Source organism: Plectropomus leopardus, chromosome 18, assembly GCF_026936395.1.
Source record: "Plectropomus leopardus strain MGB_pleo_1.0 chromosome 18, ASM2693639v1, whole genome shotgun sequence".
NCBI lineage: Eukaryota > Metazoa > Chordata > Actinopteri > Perciformes > Serranidae > Plectropomus > Plectropomus leopardus.
In genome coordinates this window covers 10,140,009-10,157,024 of record NC_142193.1, presented here as the reverse complement: position 1 = coordinate 10,157,024, position 17,016 = coordinate 10,140,009, and the positions used below count along the sequence as shown (strand labels likewise).

Here is a 17,016-nt window from a genome sequence, read left to right as displayed (position 1 = left end):
CTGATTTACTGACAATGTTTTCTTTGAAATAAAAGTTTTACCATTGGAAAGGAAAAAAATCTTGAGTTGTGATGCAGAGTTGTAAGAAAGGATTAGGCTTGGTAAAATATTCATCCAAATGAGCTCTCAAAGGATACTCCGAATGCTGGTGAATCCATGAAAACACACACCGGCCCATTAAATGGAAGGTCAGAAGTTCAGATTTATGCAAGACGGCATATCAAACACCATCTGAGATCAGTCTGTTAGTAAAGGCTTTTGTGTTTTTCACCAGGATGTCCAGTAAACACAAGAGCATATTGTCGGGCAGATGCTTCAAATTCAGTGCCATCGACGCCCAAACTATTTTTCCTCTAAGTGAGGAATTGGGGACATGTTGTGTGCTGCCTATCAACGTGTAGTTTCTTACATCTGTGTTGTTTATCTCTGGTGTTTCCATGGTTACAAGGTTTATGTAGCTGGTCTGTGCTTTTGTTTACAGACAGCTCACCTGGAGATAAGGTCTGGGGAAACAGTAGTAGAGAGAAGTGGACTGAAGACTGAGGATAGAATAATACAAAGTCCATCCATTCAATGGTTTCTAATTATACAAGCAAACATTAAGCACACTGTTGTTCATGCAGGCTTTGTTTTATTTCCTCCACAGCGCAGCTGCCAACCCAAAGAGGAGAGCAGTGAAGGAAGCGGGAAGTGAGACAGTACTAGGTCTCAGCAGAGCAAAATTTGAATTTTTAAAACAGCCATTTACAAAAAAATTTGGGGTCAGAGTAAGACGCAGAGGAGAAACAGATTTTTCTCAATACACATTTTTGACAGACAGACCAGAATTGAGGAAAAGACGTGAGATATGTCACAAGCTGGTTACATTTACATGCCCACATGCACACTTTTGACTGATAGCAATAATTTTATTTTTTCTCACTGTGGCTTGTCAAAAAGCTTAATCGGATATGTAGTGTAACTGACTGAAGGAGAAGCAGACAAGGCAGATTTAGGAAAGCACTTCACCTAACAGCAAATCACTAAGTGGCTATGAGAGCATGTTAAATCTGGATCTGCCCTTCAAATTAAAAAGCATGAATTGATTTTTGGGTCACTTTCAGACATCAGAAGAAGAAAACACTGTCATTTTCTTATTTTAAGTTGTTTTGTAATCATGTGGACTTGTTGTTATGACCACCTGACGAATATTATTTACTCAACTTTAACTGTTTTCATTCTCCACTAATTCCTAAGAGACATATCTAGTTCTTAAGCTCCTAAATGCTCCACTATGTTCATCAACTAGTCGCTGTAGCTGTGTCCTTCTGGGCAGCTTGTATACAGCGGGGCTTTTACAGCTGAAAACATCTGCCTACTGCTACTGCTGAAAATGAGGTTGATGAGAGCAGTGGGAGTGAACCAAAACAGTTCATTTCTATTTGGTGTTTGCGTTTGTCCGTCTCTCAGCACTATAAACATAATATAGTTTGTGGTTTTTGTTTGTTTGTATTTGTAGGTCTGTGAAGGCATTCAGTCATGAGCAGTTAATAACCCCCCTTGGAAATCGAAAGGTTGGAGATTAACTCATTCACATTTGCAATTTGACTTTGGTGGTGAGTTCATCAATATGAGCAAACTAAACCCTTTAAATCAATTTTTCATGTAAAAATATTTAAAAGTGCAGCCTTAAATTACAAAATACTATACAGAAGATTTTTTGTGTTCCTTCTCTTGTGAAACTGTTTTGCAGTATAAAGTTATGACTGAATGATTAGGAGGCAACAATGCTCATTTTATAATGAAGCACACTGATACTGTAGGCTATGTCTGCAAGATGCTGAAACCTAAATTTTCTCATGCATCTGCTTCTAACATCAACAAGCCAGCCAGAGAGCCTACGACGACTGATGAAGTCAGCTGATTGCACAGTTCAAAGAATATTTAAATATATTTTTGTGCCATTAGTCTGCTGTTATTCTACAATAACAGTGGAGCCCAACATACAATAAAAACAAAGACCCTGGTCAAACAGAAATAGCTGAGACAGAGAATCAATTCAATTTTGGCCCCATGGGGCCAATGTCTGCGACTCAAGTCATGCTGTCCTGCACACAAGCGTCATTTTGACAAAAAGAACGCACATTGTCCTGACACCAATGTGAGATCTTTTCAGCAGGACGGCCGCTGTACCTGGAGACAGGGAGGGCGCCGGCGCTGGCAGGTGGAGCTGCTGAGGGGATAACTTGACATTTAAAGTTTTTGTCTGGTATTTCAACAGACTGAGAAGTCACACTGCAGGTAAGAAATAATGTGTTCGTACTACAAATTACAGCACCTCTTCAGATATTCGCTACATTATTTTAACAAGAAGGCATCATAGAAAAGCAATCTCTAAACTGGTCCAACGAGGTGAAGCATCCTTACATTTACAGAATATAAGGTTTAACTTAATAAATGACTAAAACACACAAAAAAATGGTTTGTGAAGTTTAGGGCTGAAACGATTCCTCGAATAATTCGAGTAACTCGATTACAAAAAATGATCGAGGAATTTTCTCTGCCTCGAGGAATCGTTTAATTTTGCCAGCTCAAAGCATGATATTTCGCCCGGACTACTTTTAATGCGGCACAACGCGTGGCCGTCACGTACGTAAAGGAATAAAAAAGAGGCGGCGGATATGTTTGGTTTTAACCATGGATGAAGAGGTAACGACGAAGAAGGCGATGAAAGCGAAGAGAAAGGCACAAAGAAAAGGCAGAAAATGTCAAAAGTGTGGGAGCATTTCAAGCTGGACCCCGAGGCGAACACTGCTGCGTGTATTCACTGTAAGACAGCGCTTGCATACCACAACAGTACGTCTTCAATGCTGCAGCATCTCCACCGAAGGCCCCCTGTTTACTCCGAGAGCGGAGGACCGTCACCCGAGACGAGGCAAAATGAAGTTAACGTAGCGCTAATTAATGAAATTAACGTTACTGTTCCTTGCTAACATAACGTTAGCCCTGCGGAGGGCTAGGTTTCTATTAATTATGACTACTGTCGATGCGTGGCTAACGTGCCTTTCATACAGGCTTCATTTAATCTGTAAAAACACAGCGCTGCAGAGTGATGAGGGTGGAAAATAAAAACATAATAAAGCTAACTGGGTAGTTAAAAAAGGAAACCAATGGTTCATTGTTAGGTGAAATGTCTTATTGTCTCATGTATATTTATAATTGCTCTTTAACTAAACAGAAATATGTTGTATCCAATTACTCGATTAATCGATGGAATTTTCAGTAGAATACTCGATTACTAAAATATTCGATAGCTGCAGCACTAGTGAAGTTTGTACATTAAACTGCAGAAGTCCTTACTCCAAAAAATGTGATAAGTGCTTAGTGAAGATAACAAAAGACACTCCAACTCAACATATCAAGGTATCCATTTAATCAGCGGTCACTTTTCATTAAAGCCGCCTAAATCTCTTTACCTCAGCAAGCACACCCATAAGGCCCAGAGCACACAGCTCCCAGGTGAGTCTGAACGCTGAGATCAAAAGAACTCCTGGGCAGCTTTCAGAGATCAAAGAGAGAAAGGCAGGTGGACAAAAGTCTAAAAGAGTCTGTCAGTCAGTTTAAGAAGGTCGTGTGATTATTTTCAACACCGGCCAGTCAGTTTTTGGCATCTAGCACTCAGTTAGATGTTGAGTAAACTCTTGTGTTCAGGTAGAACCTGACAGAGCCAAAAACCTCTAACACAGTGGAGCTGCAAGGAGCGTACATATGTAATGCCAACACACAGGCACCCACCTACACCAACATTTTTGGACTACATCCAAAAACCATTTTGTGAATTCCTCACCAAAACATCAATTCGCTAAGATTTGCTCGAGCCTGTCATTCTGAATTTTTATCACATGTAATTCTGCAGACTCAATTTCAAAATAAGTTTACAGTTAAAGCCATCAAAGTTTCAACAGAAAAAAATATATAGTTACAGTTTGGGGGTGAAGGTGCAACATAGCTGTTACATTTCTAAATGTGTACTCATACTGTAAATCATCAGGATGAATGACATTAGAGCAGGTCACTTTATTCTCATTATGCCCCAGTATGCTGACCTTACTTTCTGCATACAGGTAAACAAAAATTGGGGTTTCCAAAACAAATCAATAAAGCACAGGATTATCATTATCATGCAAGACACAGAAGATAACTACTAGTGATGTTGGGCTGCAGCTCCCAATTTTCACTTTGCAGCATCCAGACAGATGAAGAAAATTCAAGTTAACTAGCCAGTTGACCTTTGATTTTATAACTATTAGTCAATATTTGTTGAAAGCAACCGACAGCTAATGTATTGAGCAGCCACAATACACACACACATGCATAATAAACAAAGACTGACTGCATGTGACAGCACATTACAACACAAACCCACACACACATAAAAATATAAACATACCCTCCAGCACATTAAAACACACACCCATGAACAAGCACGCACACAGACAGACACACACTCGCGTCTCCCCCTCCTCTCGCGGCCGTGATGAAGTAGGTCTCCAGACAGGCTGCCGAGGTAATGGGCCGTACTCCTCTCCTCTCTCCCAGCTTCCTCTTCTCTCTTTGCAGGCGTGAATGCAAGCCAACATCAAGCCATGACTTCCTGTCCCGACTACTCCAATCCTCAGTCACTGACAAAGCTCTCTGTCTCTGCCATAAACCTCTCGTTTTCTGTCTTGCTTAAGAGACCACTGGGTAATTAACAAGGCCAGGAAATAAAACATATATCAGGGATACTACAGGATCTGCACAGCAGCTGATCCAGGCTTTTTTTGTTTGATGAATTCGTATTGACTATGTGAAGCGCGATTCATTTCCAAACCACTGTTCAATCACACTGCACTCTGTTAAACAGGCAGTGACGTGATCGCACAGAATAATTTAAGTATGATTTTATGTCTATTTCTGCGGCATTTTGAAGGTGACCCACAGCTCTAAAGGATTGCTCTTGGTTGAAACATTTAAACTTGACATTTATGTTCACACTGAGCAGAGAAAGCCTATATGAATCTCATCCATAGTTCCTCCGACTACAGCAGATTCATAAAAACACTTCTCCCTCCATAAATACTATGCTATCAAAAATACTATACTGAAGTGCATACTATAACTTTTTAAGTGTGAAACATATATAAGATGACAGGAATCCACTGTGTATACCACAGAATCTCAGCCCTCTTTTTAAATTGACCAATATGTGGGTGTCGAAACCTGTTAAAAGAACCAAAAGCTAGTATTCAGTGAGTCTCAGGACAGGTCTGTGTTCCTCACCATTTATTCTTTCATCAGATAGTTCCTGATCTAAATAATAATTTTGCCAATGTAAGTCTTTTAATTTTAGTTTTTTTTTTTAGTTTTTTTAGTTTTTTTAATTACTCAAGCAGATAAACACTGAATAAATATTAGTAAACTAGTGAAACACAAAGCTTCAATATTTACAATTTGCTATTTACCATGTCAGCCAGGGCAGCCTCCCCATGCAGTTTCTTAAACGCAACGTTCTTTCTCTTTTCAAATCGCTCAAACCACCGTTTCAAAATTTCTAAATGATCCTAAGCTCACTGCCAATTCTTCTGCCCTTTCCTTCTCCAAGTGCCCGCTTAAAAGGGTATTACTTGACTGGGCAATTCACATGACGAGGGCGGCCTCAACCACAAGTGTTTTCCCAGCCATGACTAGCAGCCATAAACTTCCAGGAGACATTGTATTTACTGAGAGAAAATGACTTTCTTTCTGCCGTCATAATTCCAATATAAGGCAGCACCACCCTCAGGTAGCCAGCTAACAGACGGCTTTTCCATAAGGCAAAGTATCATGGCAGGAGTAAAATTTTAATATAAAAACAAAACCATTTTTAAAATTTTTTTTATGCTGTCATGTATAAAAAGAGACAAAATGAATTCAATAAGATGACCAACTGATTACTATAAGGACATTTTTTAAAAAGCATTTCTTAAGAAGTTATTCTGCCCCAAGCTTTTTGATCCACACTCTAACTGTGATCACAATAAGTGATTTCTACTATATTTTATTTAAGCAAATTTTGGATCAGCTGCTTCTATGTTTAGACTAGGGATATCATTGCTTAACCATAATCTGTTAACAGCTGAGAACACTTGTGAACACTTGTGTAGGACCAGATTCATTTTGCTATTCTTCAGATTATTGCACTGGGCACCACTCGAGTGTGGTCGGAGCCTGCTAGCTAGCAGAGCCGCTCATTCCATTACCACTCATAATGCTATCCTGACCCAAGAGCATTGCTTTGGAAGATTTGTGCCCACCCCCCAGTCTCCCCCCCAGGTCTCCCAAGTGTGTAAGTAACTCACTTTTGAACTGTATAACCCCTTAAACTTTGTAAATTATGCTATCACTGTTATCTAGCTCTGTTCCCACCATTAGTAGTGGCAAAATGTCCCTAATTGGGAGCTGGTGCAAAAATTTGTGATCTGGATATACCTATTATATATAAACAGGAAAATATTCATTTATTAGAAACTGCTTTTTTTATAATGGACATCCTCAGTAAAGCATGAATAAAACTGGTAAACTTCGTTGGTCAAAAGCCAGCTAATTTTGTCAACACAACACAGTATCCACTTTCACAAATGCCAACATGTTTAGTGATGCGTTTACGCCAGCTTAGTTTGACAACGAGGAAGAGGAGCTTTGCATTCACTGGATCGTGGTTTTACTATTTAGCCCCTGCACTTCCTGGGAACTTGAGTTCAGGGAAAACAACACCTTTTCTGCTTTGTGTACATTGTTATCTCACAACTGGGTCAAATCTGCAATACTTTTTAATATGTCCTTTTCATGATTAAAGCTCTGAAAATGGATGAAGGACTCTAGGATTTTCTGTTGGAATGGAAACAAACTGCATTATTCTGTTTAAACATGTCAACCAAATTAATCGCTTCATTAATCACTCTGCCAATAATCTCCAGTACAGCCCAAAATCAGCATCAGTTGTTTGAGGGTGAGGAAAACCCTTCAGGGGAAAATTACTGCTCCTTTAAGCCTCACCACAACACACACTTTATCATCAGCCTACCATAATCCACCACTGCAGACAGCTGCAGTGTCTACCACATAAGCACCGTCCACACGGAGCTGTCTGTCTGTGGCTGCACTCCAGCTTTTCTTCCAAGCTGGTTAAATAGCACAGGTTGCTGCAGCCTCTCCGGGGTGTTTTAGAGAGGCAGGCTTGTGGGTGGCAGCGGTACTTTCCATGCCCTTTAAGAGACTCAGACATCATGCCTGCCGGGAATGTAAAATGCCACGGTAATGCCACATTAGTGATTAATACAGTACATCCACTAAAACCTAATGTGATGCATTGGGTTTTCAAATGTTGAGAAATTAATCTGAAAGTGATAAAATGCAGTTGTAGCGGCCAGAGGAGGAGGAAGAGGAGGGGGGAGACAGATTAGAAAGCACAATCCTCCCCGATGGGTGACTGACAGTACTGTTGTGCTGCTCTGCTGGCGAGAGCGAAGAGAATCAAGCCATGCAATAATCAGCCAGTGGAGTGCTTAGGCCACAGGTTGTGTGTAATGGCTAATTACTGTTGCTGTAAACAGCCAGCACCATTACATTTGCCGTGCTGTTCCAACAAGGCTCTGGTCAGAGGAATAAACGAGTGGCTAATTAGTGTCTGTGTGATACAGAGCTCAGGGTCTGGCTGATATCAGGTTTCACATTAAGGCTGAGAGTGCGAGATAGGGTCTTCCCTGGCCTGCAGTGCTCTAGGGGTACTTATACATATAACTGAAGCATGCGGCAAGTGCAGGCCAGGCACACTGAGCTGATTCACTCTGGCAGACACTGATGTGGCTTGTCAGTGTGATCAATCAGCATTTAATGGTGGTTGTAATCACACACGACAAAACAAACACAGGCAAGGGGAAGTCCAGACTGTCTGGACTATATTAATAAAATCAAAATTTCAGTAGGGTTTACTGAAGGAAAATGTTTAGCTAAAGCAATAAGGCACCCACGTCTTACATCTTATTTCATGATTAATTAGTTTTGAATACCTAAAAGATAGTATCACATGACATTTGGCTTTTGTTGTTATTTCCAAAAGGGTAATGATTTATTTGATTTTATATATATATATATATATATATATATATATATATATATATATATATATATAAGCAGGGTAGGTTTTTTTCAGGCCAGGTGGCCCAAATCCACTGAAAAAAAACACAGAATATATATTTTTTTTTAAATATCCATTTAAAATAGTAGAACCGGAATTTCCTCTAACCTCTACTGCTGTTTGTAAAGACTCCTCTCTGATACAACAGCAACTGTTGCATTGCCTCACGTCGCCTGTTTCAGACAACGGCCAGCATTACAGGAGACAACTTTCCATACCAGCAGACGGCAGTAGTCTGTAATTGTCATTTAAAAAGGGAAACCAGAAGACTGTCATGATGCTAGTTAGCCAGTTAGCACATTAACTACACAATCCAACAAAGCATATACATATACCGTGCGCCAGTGAACAAGAACACAAGCCATCAGGAAACATTTCTGCTCAAGAGCTCAATGGAAAAATAAAAATAATCTTACCTTAAAAAACTACTCTGATTCAGTCTCACTCGATCTTGACTTTAGCCCTTCGTTTACTTTCCTAACTTACATGCACTGAGCTGAGCTGCCAGTCAGAGTGATTTCATTCACATATGCTTAATCAGCAGATGAAAAGCCAACAAGGGCCACCTATGGTGGGGGACACACCAAAAACACTGGGGTCACAGACACTTACTGATGGCCCAACATTGAGAAGTCAATGTTATTTATAAAGCACCTTTCATGAGCAGAACATCACAAAGTGCTTCACAAAATAATTAAATGAACCAACATAAATATAACATGCCAATATACCCACAGTCTAAAGACATGCAGGTTAATTGGTGACTCTAATTGGCCATAGATATGAATGTGAGTGTGAATGCTTGTCTGTCTATATGTGTTAGCCCTGCAATAGTAGCGACCTTTCCAAGGTGTGCCCTACCCTTTGCCCAGTGTCAACTGGGATAGACTCCAGCCCCCCCACCCCATAAGAGGATGAACAGTTACGGCTAATGAATGAATGAGCATAAATATAGACATGAACAGAATAAAACACCATGAAATGGAATATAATATGTATACACAGAAATCTACAAAAAAGCAAGTGTGATGGGCTCTTGAGCTACACAATACAAACTGGGATGGAGCTGTATTCCGACCACTCAGGATCCTTGCAGTTATGCTTTATTGAAAGAATCTCTAAACAGGGTGAAAGAAGTGGGCTTCTGTATTGTTCAGCAGAAGAATGCTGCATTGAGCAAGAGTTAAAGCTCTCCCTTTTGGCATCCTTGAAAAATCAAGCATAGCAAAGTGCTTATTTAGGAGCAATCATGTCAGGTGGGTTGCAGATGTGCTCACATATGAAGTTAAATGAACAACACAAGCAGTCTGCACATTTGATAAATTCTAAAAAGCTATCCAAGGCCGCAGATAATTCATGCATATAGGTGAAAAAATGCACACTGATGCTGCCGTTTCTCTTTTGTGCAGCGCTCTGCTCCAGTTCCATCAGTCACATCACACCGACTCCTGTGTCCCACAATCCTCCCTACGGTCATTCATCACAATGTCAGTCAAACGCTGACTCGGGTCCCTGGAGTGCCATGGTTATGTCGTCTCTGTGTGTGTGTGTGTGTGTGTCTGTGTGTGTGTGTGTGTGTGTGTGTACTCATTCATGTATGCGTATATTTTGATGTGTACGCGTTTGTTTGAATGCATGTGTCTGTGTGCATTCATGCATGATTTTTTCTATTTTTGGGGACCCTTTCTTGGGTCTTTTTTCTTTCTCTCAGAAGGCGCCAAAGATATGAAGGTGTGTCGCTGCAGTGAGAGAGAGAGAAGAGAGAGCAAGTCGACAGAGAGGAGTAGGGAGAAGTCAGGAGGAGCTCAGCAGCAGCAACAGGCAGAGGGCAAAGAGGATGACGGTGCCTTCTAGTAGCCTCACTGTCAACATGATTATCTTTGAACCCAGCTTGAGGTCAAAGGCGTGTCATACAACATGCAAGACAGTTACTAAGGGGAGTCAAACAGAGACTCATTGGGCTGCATGGCAAGGCAGTGGAGCTGGCTATGCATTAAGTTCCTGAAGATTCAACAGAATGAAATTATGAAAATGTTTTCCTGGCAGACTTGTAGCTTTGCTGCGGTTCACTGAAATATGGATCAAAACTCCCAGGGGTGCATCCGTCTAAAGGCATGACTAGAAAATCACTACGGCCAACATGTGATGCACCATCGTTGTTTTTCCAATTAGCACCTCTGCATCGAGTAACTACCCGGATAAAACATGGAGATATCAATCCAGCAGACACAGACCTAAAAGCTTTTAATGTCTTAGATTACACACAGCCGAGGCGCAACAATGCTTTTGATGTGGTCTGTTAATGACAACACAGTCTTCTCTCTACAAAATGAAGACTTCATCAAAGCAGATCGGATTCCACAGGCAGCTCCATAGTGCTGTGTGCATTGTGCATGCTTCACTGGTCAGTTTTCAGGCTAACCAATAGATAAAACATCTCGTTAATTCAGATCTGTATAAGCTGCTTACAATGGAAGGTCTGGCTGCTTGTAAGCCAACTGCCCATTACATGACCATGTGCCATGTTACATATGGAAGGAAGGAACTGAAGGAAAACAAGAAAGCTTACTGCAGCTTTAAATTCATTTTTCTACTGTAACAAGAATTCATTGGTTTCTACTTATTTCTGTGCAAACCTGTACAGTGAAAATTAAACCAACAAACAAAGCAAAGCAAATAATCTGGCGTTGCCATTACAAAGGTTTGAACGAGCATTGGATCATGGGGTACACGGTTTCCATGAGAACACGGCCGGTTTCAGGTATAGTAGGTTGGAAAAACTTTTAATAATGGTTGTCAGTGGGTGCATTTGTAAATCCAATATGGCACTCTACACCAAAATGAAAGTCCTGTTTTTCTATTAAATAGAGTGTTCTATTTCTACATAAAATATTTATCATCTATATTGTTTTTGTATATAAACTATTGTCTGTTTTTATGTAGTATGCAATTAACCATTTTCTGTGTCCTTGAGTCATTACTATTATTATTATTACTATTATTTTAAAAATTAACAAATACTCACGTCTCACTTTCATTAGCCTTGACGTTACAAAAACTGCATCACAGCAATACCTCCGTCACATAATGCAACTACGGTGATGAGGTCATCAACATCACCACCACATTTTTTTCAACCATCAAACCATGGTGCTACATGCTTTTTCACTGGAATAAGAAAAAAATTCCATGTGGTAGAAGCCCTACTTGATGCTCCATATACTGAGACAGAGTGCCAAAAGTACGTTCTGCCGTTCTTACAGTGTGGTGCTCTTAATAACCAACACTCTAAATTAACGAATGTTCCAGTTTGTGCCAGAGTTTGCTCTAGCAGGGCGAGGCTATTGGTTTACCTGGTGGGCTTTCCTGATCAAGTTTAGGAAAAAAATTATGGTTTTGGTTAAAATGAGGCCCTTGAGGCAAACATCTCCTATGTGCCATGCATGCAGCTCCAACAGCAGAAAATCAATATGTGGAGGCGAATGTTGATACTGTGGCGTGCTGCCACAAATATATGTGTGGGAAACCATGGGATTTGCTGCCTCTCCTTGTCATATATAATAGTGAACTGGATAACATTTGTTTTGTTTTGTTACTTTTTGTGTAAAGTAAAACAGGACATTTAAAGATGAAAATTTGCTGTAATGGGTTTTTGTAAGACTTCTATGACAATTCACAGAACAGAACATTGACTACTATAATAAGTGAAAAAATACTTGGAGGAATAATCTATAATGAAAGCATTGTACAAAATATCCATCTGAAAATACTATCCTGTACTTATGTGATACCAGTTCTCTAATTTCCAGACCCTAAATTCTGTAAACAATGAATGTAAGCAATAGCAGAAACACTAGATTTTGTACTACTATAAACATAGAAAAAGAAAAACACCAGCCTACAACCATGATTTAATTTGCATTGCATCAATTTCAGGAGTAGAAATCTCTCACTTACAGTGTGAGGCATATCATACTGATATTTTTAGCTTATCAACTTAACAGCTCTGAATCACGAAACAAGACCCCAGTATTTGAAATGAAGTAGCTCATGAAATAGAAGGTGGGAAATGTTAACATACAATACCTGTTAATCTAATATGTCAGTGCTGCCCTAAAGTTGAACTAAATGTAGGTTTTCACTAAAAAAAAAAAAGTGCTGTGTTTCTGTCTTCAGCCAACAAAAGGTGTTAAATACAGATCTAAAGTTAGCCCTTGAGTTTAGTTATTGACATCTTTTTTTACTTGTAAATGTTGAAAGTTAAACCAATTTAAATTCAATGGGGGAATTAACAAGATCTAGAATGACATCAAACCCCACCCCTAGTCAGTTTCACTGCTACTGTGAGGGAATGCAATGCGGTCTTTTCAAAATCAATCTGCACTTGAACTGCATTACCAGGCAATAATAAATGCAACACCAACAAACTTAATGCACACTTGGTGTTCAGTGTGATGGATTACGCAACTCAAGGGTCTGCCAACTGTACTAAACAGCAGAGTAAAACTCTAAAAAATATTTTAAAATGGTCTGCAGAAATGTTATGTGGACATGATTTGTGATGGTGAGGTAAACCTTGCAAAAGCACCAGCAACACAATCATTCACAACACCCTCCCAAGGCGTCTCAGAAGATCTACAAAGTCTTTTAACATCTTGTTTGTCATTGATGCAATGACCGACAGGGTTTTTATTCACCGGGGCAGTTTTCTCCACACAGAAACAGAGTTGTGCTATTAATGCTTCACTATTCAGAGCTTTCCATAAGCAGTGGCTGCAGGCTAAACAGCCAACTACTCAGCTGGCTGGTTTATATTATATCTTTATATATATCTTCATATTCATTTTTAATTCTAACATAACCGTTTTGTTTTTTGTTGATTCATTGTGACTGAAACAATTCTGATTTATGAAACATTACCAGATTAACTGTAAGCTCCAAGATAGGTAAAGTGGTACCTTTTTTAGCAACCAACTTTGTTGCCCCCAACTTGAATATTTGCTACCATCACTTAACCGCTTACATTCACCTGGCAGACAGACTTTTTTAAAATTATTATAGGGCTATTGTACGACTAAGGGGTCAAAAAGTGACAAAGCAGTCCATCTTCCACCTTTTCTCACACTCTCTGTTTTTCTCTGTTTCACTCAAACACACACACACACACACACACACACACACACACACACACACACAAACACACACACACAAAAAATATATATATTATAATATGCAACTGTTAACATCAGCTCACATGATGAAACAGGGACATGAGAATGTGCCAGAGGCCTCCAAATTAAGACTTTAAAGAGCAGATTTTTTCCACCGGGGGCACCCCCCTTGCTGGCTCCTTTGCCCCTCTGGCTCTATATCCTTGTGTAAAGCCCTGACCATTCCTTTTTAATATTCACTGATACTGTATGCAGTGTGCTCCTCACCTACTCAGGGATGGTGTTGGTTAACAATCAGTCTGAAGGAGTCTATGTATGCAACAAGTGGGTGTTCAGAATACTGTTTTAGTGTCAAAACTAACTTGTGCCAGAAATTGCTCGCTTTGATCTGCCAAAAAGTAGAGTATTTGCTTGAACACAGGCCTTAAATCTGTGCAAAATACAAATCTCACCAACATAACACCACCAACATAACACCACCGACTCTGGTGCATGTAGTCAAGTTTTACAAGCACAGTATTGACACCGAACAAATGAAAACAGCAGGCTCAATAGCAAGCCAAATTAGAGGGAGAAATTAACACCAGCAACTATGTAAATAATGGTACATACATTTTGGCTACATGTTTTTGCTGCATCACCCAACAATTCAGCAGGTACACAGACATCCTTTGAATGCTCTGATATGCTGTAAAAAAATGGAAGTCCTTGGCTGGAGAAATAAAACAGGGATTTTGGGGGAATATATTATTCACTATGGCTCAAGACAAAACAATTACTTGCCTTCAGTAACCAAAATACTGAAGACCTGTTGCAGAGCTGTATATGCCAGTAAGCACAATGCTATTATTTGAAGACTGAGGACAACAACAAGGCAGCAGCAGAGAATATATTTGCAAAACAAAGCTTGAGAGTCAACCTGTGCAGCCAAACATGAGAGTCCCAAGGAGAAAAACCCAGCAGGAGAAAAACCCAGCAGAAGAAAACCCAGCGTAGCAGCGTGGGAGGGAAAAAGCAGCTATCAGCATACATCAAGTCATTTTGCTGGCAGAAAAAAAAAATCATCCACCGCTGGAAACTTGTAAGACTCAAAACACGCAACCTGAACACCTCACAAGCACAGTCCTCTGAGGGATGCTACTGAGAGGCTTTGACCCAAACAGAGCTGACATTTAAAGAAGACATAAGTGAACTCACGGTTTTGAAGTCGCTGTGGCTGCACTCTTGGCCTTGATAACGGCAGTAGAGCATCATCTCTTTGAGGTCGTGGCCGACCCTCTCGATGAACTCCTTCATGCTGAATGCCTTCGGCCTATAGGCAGTGAAGTTAGCTTTTTCCTGAAGGAAAGCCAGCACATCAGGCTCGGCCAGGTGCGGCTGGGGGATTGTCAGGTGAACATCCAGCAAGGCCAGCAGTTCTCCCGCGTGGTACAGATCATTGCGTGTGAGGCGGCTGAAGCGGTAAGCATTGAGGTTACAAATGGTCACAGCAGGGAAGACCAAGCTGCTCGACACCACCGCATCCAAGCTGGTCACATGAGGATAGGAGAGGAAATAGGCCAGTCGCTCGGCACTCTCCATGGCTAACAGTCCAAGGCAGGCCAGTAGAGCGACAGCCCAGAGCAAGCGACGTGCGCTGGGTTGACCATAAGGGAAGATGAAGCGCAGGCCATGCAGCGTGCTGGTGTGAGCGAAGGCCTGCCAGGAGGTGGGGTGCAGGCTGGAGCTCTCTTGGCTCCCCTGACTGCCACAGCTCTCCTTCAGATCCATCATCAGCCTTCCAGCTCCTCAGCCAGGGAGCCCCCGGTGCACTCACACCTGCACAGACAGAGAGGGAACGTCAATAAAAGACTCAAAGTCACACCTACAATCATACTGAGCATATCGATAAAGCAACAGAGGAGCCAGAGAGAGAAAGAGAGAAGGGGAGGAAAATAGAGGCATCAAAGAAGAAAAGACAAAGAGGGAAAACGTACAAGGTAAAAACAAAGCCCTGCAGCAATACTGAGAGAAAACATAATAAAACACAAAAAACAACAAAATTAGAGCAAAGCAACAACTGGCGAAGAAGAGTAAGTATACATAAGGAGGCAAAGATCTCCACAACCCAAATAACTACTACGGGGTGTAAGAGACAGGGGAGAAAGATGCTCCCTCAGGGCATCCCTCTCCTCTCCTCTCCACCTCCACTCTCAATCACTCCCTTGAGCTGAGAGTTACTGTGACTGCCAGCCTGCCTGTGGCTTCTATTACACCCCAGCACCCACACACACACTCTACCTAAATCCCAAACTGCCTCCCCACCCTCCCCTTCATCCTCTGTCGCCCTCTGTGACTGCTCGATTTCATTGACAAAAATCCCAGAGGTAAGTCCTCTGTGACACTTGGAGCAAGAGGTGAGAGTCACTTAAGCCGCAAGCCAATCAAAGCTGCCTCTGTGTATATAACGTCCCGACTCATCTCCATTCAAAAACACACACTCACGCGGTAACTCTCTCATGCATGAGTGTGCACGCAAAATGACACACACACACATACGTCCAAGCTTCTCAGGATCTCCTGTGCACCCAACTAATGACAAACCTAAGCACCTCTCTCGTTCAGCCTAGTGAGAAGACATCCAGCCGGTGTGAGTGTGTGTGAGTCTGAGAGCGCACGTGTGTGTTTGTGCGTGTGTGTAAGAGAGAGAGCGAGAGAGAGAGAGAGAGAGAGAGAAAGGGAGAGCCGTTGATGATCAGAGCCACTGGTTAGTCTCGCATGCCGATCCAAACTCCTCCCGTTTTCCTCTGGCCAGATACATCCGCTTTCCCTCCTCTTCCCAGCTCATCTGTGGCGGCGGCGAACAACAGCGGAGCCGGGAGAGACGGGAGGCGCACACACCAACACACATGCTCACACGGAGAGGAGAGAGGGAGAGAGAGAGAGAGAGAGAGAGAGAGAGAGGGGGGAGAAGGAGGGAGGGGGAGAAAGAGAGGAGGGAAGACAGCACTCTCCTCCTTTGCTCTCTCCACAGCAAAGTCTCTTTATTGAAAATGTTTCCTTCCTCCTCCAACACCAGCTCCTTCCCACTCTCATTTGTCTCTCAGCCTTTCATATTTCCACATATCGTCCGTGACCACAAACAGAGTGATGGATGGATGCAAAACGGGAGGTTGTCGGAGAGGCAGATAGTACAGAGGGAAACAGTGGTGGTTGCTTGGTTGGGGAGGAGAGAGGGGGGGTGTATGTCATGGGAAGTGAAGCAGAAGCAGAGACGGAGGAGTAAAGGAGGTTGAAGGGAGGGATGAGGACAAAAATAAGATAAGAAAACTAAAAAAAGAGCAAGCGAGCGAAGAAGTGTGGTCACACAGGCTGCACAGCAATGTCACACAGAGGAAAGTAATTCAGACACATAACATCACATTCACGGGAGAGGGAAACGGATGTAAAGGGAATAATAAGTACAAAGAGTGTGTTTGTCATGTGAAATGAATCACTGAAACTGCACCTATACCTGTAATTTCAGGCATTTTATCTCTCTGAGTAGCAGTGTGTTTATCAATTATGAGTCACTATGTGAAGATATTAAAGGAGACAGGGAGGTGTGAGGGTGTTAAAAGGTGGTAAAAGAGAAAACTGCTTCGGTGGGTATTTGGGCTGAATCAGAGC

General features: G+C 41.5%; 1 protein-coding gene across 2 annotated transcripts in view; it reads right to left on the bottom strand.

Moving 5' to 3' along the window:
- The window catches only part of LOC148186437 (acid-sensing ion channel 2-like), a 177,220-nt gene that overhangs the window by 157,173 nt on the left and 3,031 nt on the right, over positions 1 to 17,016 (bottom strand). For both annotated transcript variants that reach the window (XM_088091154.1, XM_088091155.1), the window contains exon 3: positions 14,566 to 15,186. In XM_088091154.1, the coding sequence (XP_087947280.1) occupies positions 14,566 to 15,141 (576 nt within the window). In that variant the 5' untranslated portion in view covers positions 15,142 to 15,186. The remainder of the gene's footprint in view (positions 1 to 14,565; positions 15,187 to 17,016) is intronic.